Source organism: Beauveria bassiana (assembly GCF_000280675.1).
Source record: "Beauveria bassiana ARSEF 2860 unplaced genomic scaffold BBA_S00062, whole genome shotgun sequence".
NCBI lineage: Eukaryota > Fungi > Ascomycota > Sordariomycetes > Hypocreales > Cordycipitaceae > Beauveria > Beauveria bassiana.
The window spans coordinates 34,402-41,585 of NW_007930897.1; the positions used below are offsets into that span (position 1 = coordinate 34,402).

General features: G+C 48.4%; 1 protein-coding gene across 1 annotated transcript; it reads left to right on the forward strand.

Moving 5' to 3' along the window:
- Positions 1-1,208: 1,208 nt before the first annotated feature.
- Positions 1,209-5,648, forward strand: BBA_09675 (WD40 repeat-like domain-containing protein; the record flags this gene model as incomplete). The annotated part of the gene is made up of 9 exons (XM_008604772.1): positions 1,209-1,322; positions 1,471-1,585; positions 2,030-2,450; positions 2,498-2,781; positions 2,938-4,082; positions 4,136-4,270; positions 4,322-4,942; positions 4,982-5,518; positions 5,550-5,648. 9 exons carry the CDS (start codon positions 1,209-1,211, stop codon positions 5,646-5,648), a joined length of 3,471 nt encoding a protein of 1,156 aa, XP_008602994.1.
- Between the last annotated feature and the right edge of the window lie 1,536 nt (positions 5,649-7,184).

The window sequence follows — 7,184 nt, forward strand, 5'->3', positions numbered from 1 at the left end:
GTGGCGACCGCGAAAACGCAGTCGAATTCATTAAAAAGCCCGACGTGGGTGATGTCCATTGGGTGGTAGGAGTTTTGGGTGCCAGGTCATTTATGTGCTAGGAACAAGTAGGGCTAGGATAAATACAGTGCTGTTTGATTCGTGCTAGGAGCGTATGGCGCTAGTCAGTGTGTGCTAGGGCGTGCATGCCATCACTAACGACGGATGGGATCTGGGGTGGTCTGGCACCTTTGGGCTGGGCTACAGTGGGTGCTGGGTCTAGCGTACCAGCACACGGAATAGCATAGCCCAAAGGTGCTGGCCTGTATGGGTGCCAGCACAAAATTTTGGTTAGCGTGGCCATGGCCACTGGCTGCGCTGTCCTATTGAGGATAGCGCCTGTCGTGGACATCCACCCGTGGGCCCTGCTACGAGGCTGTCCTTTATAGCATAGCGCCTGTAGGCAGACATCCTTACTCATCTAGAATAGAAGACTACTTTAGCGATACCACTTAAGCCTATGTAGCTACCTTTTTTTTAGTTTTCTTATTATTTTTATTTATTAATAAATTATAAACGCCTACGAATTCTAATCTATAATTTTATAGGCAGAGTATTATAAATTACTATCTGTCTCTAAACGGTCATAGTTAAAAGAGCTATAGTCTAGTGTTACGAACGAAGCAGCATGAGGCAGCCTGGAGGCGGCCTGAACCGAAGGCCAGGCGGGAGCCTGCACTTCGCCCAGTTAGGACAGGAGGTCACGTGACTGCACGGGGATCACGGGCGCACCGTGATCCAGTGAGCCGGGGAAGGATCACGGACTCGGCGTGAGCCAGTGATCTAGGGCCTACAGTAGAGAGATAGACGAGTACTTAAGGAGGAGGTATTCCCATAGCTAGGTAGTCTAGATCTCTACTGATCAATCTAAGCAATACTAAGCAATTAGTTTTGAGAGTCCTACTCTTAACGATCGCCTACGCTAAAGATACTGCTCATTGCTACTCTGGTAGCATTCAACCTGACTCACTTCCTAAGAAACAGACTTACTGCGGATTAGGATTAAGCCGTCGTTACATCTAGGCAATAGTGTATATAACTACAATTAATCTCTACTATTATTTTCCTAGTAACAATAGCAATAGCGGATATATCTATAAGCGGCGACATTCCTATACTAGTAGCTAAAGGCCATCGTTCTCCGTTAATCTGTCCTTTTAGCTATCAGCATGGTGTCTGACGCGGGCATGCGGCGTTGGCAGGTGCATCGCGCGGCTTTGGTGCTGTGGCACACGGAATTGAATGAAAACCGCGTGGGACACGGAATCCTGCAAACCAGTGTGGTATGTAATGCCTGTGTAGACACAGGCCACGATGGCGGTAGCAAAAGACGATGCAATTCGCAAATTATTACTCGGTTACAGGTAGACTCGCCTTTCAATATTAGTGGTAATTCTTTTTCGGGACAATTTTATTGTATACGGCGGCTAGTACAACCTCCCAGCCACTGATAAAGGCTCCGGAAGGACGCCAAGAAAGTTTTCCAAACAACCGCAGCTGCCGGGGCATTCGGCCCATTGGCGCGATGTCCCTCCAAGCTCAAGACGTAAGATACAAACAAGCATATTGCTGGTACATAATACACTTTTTCAGGGAGGCTTTATTGAAGAAAATAAAGCTTTGTAGAGCGTAACGCCGGGCGTGGGATCGCTGTGGAGTGGCTTGTGCGATGTGTCAGCAACAAATTCCGACAATACGCAGGACACACACTAGAGTCTTGTATGAGAGCATGCGTAAGAGCTTTGGCACTCGAGCCTGAATGCATTCTATTGACAGGTTTTGTTTTCCCCCCAAAACTATGGAGAGGTACTGGGTTAGGTTGCTGTGGTGACTACGTGCATACTTAGTGAAAGTTGGGGTTTGGTGCTGGCACAAGCAAATGCTGCGGTAAAGACATGCTTACTAACCAAACTTCGTCATGTGAGGAGTCGACAGAACAACCCTCGTCATCTGCATGGGGCCAGAGGCCAACTATCCTCATTGCCAGCAGATATGGAGGCACTCGGGGTAGCCAGTGGCGTCATCGCTGTTGTGGAATTGTCTGCAAAGGTTCTATCGTTATGTCTTCAGTATTCAAAGGAGGTCAAGAACGCAGCAAACAACATAAGCCAATTACGCAGTCATGTGAGCGACTTAAAACTTGCTTCAGCAAGTCTGCACCAGCTACTCAATGGCCCAAATGCCTCAAGGTTCAGCACTTCCCAGCAACTACAAGACGCGATTGGTGATAGCGTATTGCAGCTCAGACGACTTCATGAAAAGTTGCGCCCAAAGACAGCACGTCAAGCGCTTAGCCGATTCGGGCTTCGCTCGCTTCGATGGCCACTTCAAAGCAAAGAGTTGGAAAGAATCATGCAAAATCTGAGGCAACATACGCAGACTATTTCGTTTGCGCTGCAAATCGACATAACGTACGGTGTGGCTTGCCACTACAAACGAAAGCTAACATTTGGTTTAGAACTATCTTGCTCACTGTGGATCAAACTATGGTTCTCAATCAACTCCGCGTTGCCGAAGGCGCCTCTTTCGATTCCTATGCTCAAGAACACAACCGAATCTGTCTGGCGGATACAAGAATTGAACTGCTCCAGCAGATCACAGACTGGGCGAAGGACAAGAATGCAGAGCCTATATTCTGGCTGAATGGAATGGCTGGAACAGGGAAGTCGACAATCTCTCGTACCATAGCACGATCATTTTCCGAAAACGGTCAGCTTGGCGCCTCATTTTTTTTTAAGAAAGGTGAGACCGACCGAAGCAGCCTGTCCAAGTTCTTCATGACTATTGCGGCCGACCTAGTTGTGAGAAAGCCATCAATTGCCCCGCATATAAAAAAAACGCTCGAAGCCGATCGATCAATCACAACGAAGAATATTAGTGAGCAATTTGATAAACTAGTATTACAACCGCTATTGAAAACTGCCAACGAGAATACGCCTATCGCTATTATCGTCGACGCACTAGATGAATGCGAACGAGACGAGGACATTAAACTGATTATTCGGCTTTTCTCCCGCTTTAAAACTGAAGAGCCTTGGCGGGTACGAGCTTTCTTTACAAGCAGACCGGAATTGCCTATTCGATGTGGGTTTAGGAAGAGTACAAGCGCATACCGGGAGGTCATTTTACATGAGATGCCCCAAATTATGGTCGAGCGGGACATCTCCCTTTTTCTTAAGCATGAATTGGCGAGGATCCGAGACGACTATCATGACTCAGTACCTGCGGAGCAACACCTCGACCCAGATTGGCCAGGCCAGTCAAACGTTGACGCCCTTGCGAGGATGGCTTTTCCACTATTCATTGTCGCCACCACTATTTGCCTGTTTATAAGCGAACGAAAGATTGCGACACCAAATAAACAGCTGGAGAAGGTACTTTCTCAATCGAGAGGCGGAGTGTCACAACTAGAGCAAACGTATCGGTCTGTCTTGGATACTCTAGTGGAGGGTGTGTCCCCCAGAGTACGAGACGAGATCGTGCTTGAATTTCGCAAAGTTGTTGGGTCCATCGTTCTTCTTGCAAGGCCTCTGTCAACATCTACGCTGGCGAAAATCCTCGATGTGCCTAGAGATGACGTTGATAGTAGACTGGCGTTACTACACTCTGTTCTAAGTATCCCTCATTCAGCGGAAGCACCTGTGAGGCTACTTCATTTGTCGTTCCGAGACTTTCTTTTGGACCCTGACGAACCTACAATGCCCTTTCGGGTTTTCGAAAAGCAGACTCATGAGGACTTAGCGACCGAATGTCTGCGTATATTACGTTGTCTCAAGCAAGACCTCTGCCATATCGGAGCTCCGGGTACACCCCGCTCTGCCATTAGCACAGAGAAGGTCAATGATAACTTGGCACCAGAGCTACAATATGCTTGTTCCCATTGGATCTATCATTTGCAACAGGCTGGAACAGAGCTTTCTGACGGCATGGAGGCCCATTATTTCTTAGCGCGCCATTTTCTACATTGGATAGAAGCCCTAGCGCTTTTGGGCAAGGTTATAGATAGCCTTGGTCTCATCAAGACATTGCAATCTCAACTCAAGGTAAGGGAATGTATCAACAAGAAACTCGGACTGAATTGCTTACAGAAATTCAGCCTCAGAAGAGTACAGAGTTATCGCAGTTGCTTGACGATGCTTCCCGATTTCTGTGCACATATGTATACGCAATCGACTCGACGCCTCTTCAACTATATTCCTCCCTGCTCTTATTTGCACCCAAGAGCAGCAAGGTTAGAAATATTTATGGGCGGAATATTAAGTCAATGTACCTTAAATCCAAGGTAGACGACCAGTGGAACAAATGTATCCGGACGCTCGAAGGCCATACCGCCTCGGTTTTGTCCGTCGTCTTCTCGCACAACTCGACATTACTGGCAACAGCGTCCTCCGATAAATCGGTACGGGTCTGGCGCAGTGATACAGGCGAATGCGTAAAGACTCTTGAGGGCCATGGCGACTCAGTTACGTCTGTTGCCTTTTCGCATGACTCGAAATTACTAGCATCAGCATCTGGTGATAAAACGTCACGGGTCTGGCGAAGTGATACAGGCGAATGCGTAAAGACTCTTGAGGGCCATGGCGACTCAGTGGAGTCTGTATGTTTCTCTCACGACTCAACATTACTGGCAACGGCGTCCTCTGATAAATCGGTGCGGATCTGGCGCAGTGATACAGGCGAATGCGTTAATACTCTTGAAGGCCATAACGACCCAGTTACGTCTGTTGCCTATTCGCATGACTCGAAATTACTAGCATCAGCATCTGGTGATAAAACGTCACGGGTCTGGCGAAGTGATACAGGCGAATGCATCCGAATCTTTCACGGCCATAGCGGCTGGGTCAGGTCTGTGGTCTTCTCGCATGACTCTGCACAAGTTGTATCAGCCTCTTCCGATAAGTCAGTACGCATTTGGTGTGTAGATACAGGTGAATGCGTACAGGCGTTTCTCGGCCATAGCTTCTTAGTTTCTTCTGCGGCCTTTTCGCAGAACTCGACACTAGTCGCGTCGGCATCCTCTGATACTACGGTACGGCTCTGGGACGGTGGTCTAGGAGGCTGCATCGAGAACTCTGACGGTCATAGCGAATGCGTTCTATCTGTGGTCTTCTCGAATGACTCAACACTTGTAGCCTCAACTTCTGTCGATATGACGGTACGTATCTGGCGCGTTGACACAGGAGAATGCATGCGGATTCTCCGGGGGCATTCGCACTGGGTCTTATCTGTTGCCTTTTCGCATGACTCGGTTTTAGTGGCGTCAGCTTCTTGCGATAAGACGCTGCGGATCTGGCGTATCGATACGGGCGAGTGCACCCATATACTTAAAGGTCATGGCGACGATGTTCGGTCTGTTACTTTCTCACACGACTCATCATTACTGGCGTCAGCCTCTTATGATAAAACGGCGCGTATTTGGCGCCGTGACAGAGGCGAATGCGTTAAGATTCTTAAGGGCCATGGCGACTCAGTGGAGTCTGTATGTTTCTCTCACGACTCGACATTACTAGCAACGGCGTCCTCCGATAAATCGGTACGGGTCTGGTACAGTGACACAGGAGAATGCAGTCGCACGTTTCAAGGTCATTCTCGCACTGTCCGGGCTATAGCATTTTCACACGACTCAGTACGAGTAGCGTCGGCCTCTCTCGATGAGACCGTACGGATCTGGTGTGTCGGTACTGGCATATGCATCCAGGCCATCAATGTTGGGTTTGCATTAACGCGCCTGTCCTTCAGCCCAAACGACTCACATCTATTAACTGACGTTGGCGGTCTCACCATATGTTGCGAAAATCGTTTTGTGATGGTAACTCGTTGTACGGAGCCTAATGGCCGCTCTCTTGGTTATGGTATTAGTAGAGATACATGCTGGATTACATGGAACGGAGATAACCTACTATGGCTCCCAGTAGAATTCCGCCGTTATTGCTCAGCCGTGTCAACATCTACCGTGGTGGTTGGGTCTGGTTCAGGAAAAGTGATTATCATCGGGTTTTCGCTTGATGGTCCATGAGAATGCCTTTAGTACAATATTCAGTATAGAACAGGCCAGCAATCAACTTTCTTTAGTCTATCACTTGATCAAAGTTGAACTGGCTGTAAATATCTCGCTCTGTTAGAGTCCGTCGCCATCAACGACAGCGCCACGGATTAAGAAAGCAGGGACAGTATATTCAAAGCTGAGATTACTGTAAGCGGCTCACTAAATAAATGTTACTCCGTATCTCAATAATGAGACATTAATTCACGTCGTTTGGCAATTTTCTCTATCGCACAGAACGGACTTGTGCTGGTCTTGGACTTGGGGACATGATCAGGGACGCATTTGATTCTCACGACTGGCCAGCGCAGCCGGAGAACGTGCCCCTGCTAATGTTCTCGAAGCAGGCGCGGATTCGGAAGCGCTAGCGGGAGGAGAAACGGAAAAGTCTGCTGAGATGTGATCATTTGTGGTCTTGGTTGTATGCTGTACTTACAGACAGGTGTAGGTCGGACCGGCGGGGGCAAAGCAGAAAAAGTACCGATCATGATTTGGATAAGGGAACTGGATAGTGGACAGGCAGGTAGTGGTGGATCCGACAGAGCCTTGCAATCAAGCACCTACAGGGAGGCCTGAGTATTTCAAGTAGCAAGAGCGACCGGCGAAACGTACGAAAATAAATTGAATTTATGATGGCTCTCCTACTGGGATGTCCATTAAATGCTAGCCCCGATAACCGCTGGCCTGCGAAGGCTATCACATTGCGGAGGACGGACTTATAGAGCTAGCCTCTAAGCGAGGATGTCCTCCCAGGGTGCTGGCAGGATTGACGTGTACGTTGCACGACCAAGCCTTCAAACGCCTTGTGTCATTCCCGCCCGCTGAAGTGGTACGAGAAAAGTTTCCCGCGGCGCGCACGACGGAGCCCGCGGGCGGAGCGGGAGTTTAGTTCATCGCCGCGCCTTCTGGCACGAGGAGCAATGAAAGTTGACCCCGAGCAAACAGCGTACGCAGTAGTTACTCTTCATAGAGTGATGGGTTTGACGAAGAGAGTGAAATATTTTTGAATAATTGAGAAAACTTGGCAGGGATAAAAAAGCAAAAAAAAAAAGAAAAAAAAAGAAAGAAAAAACAAACGAGTTCGAGTGGGGAGATGGATGAA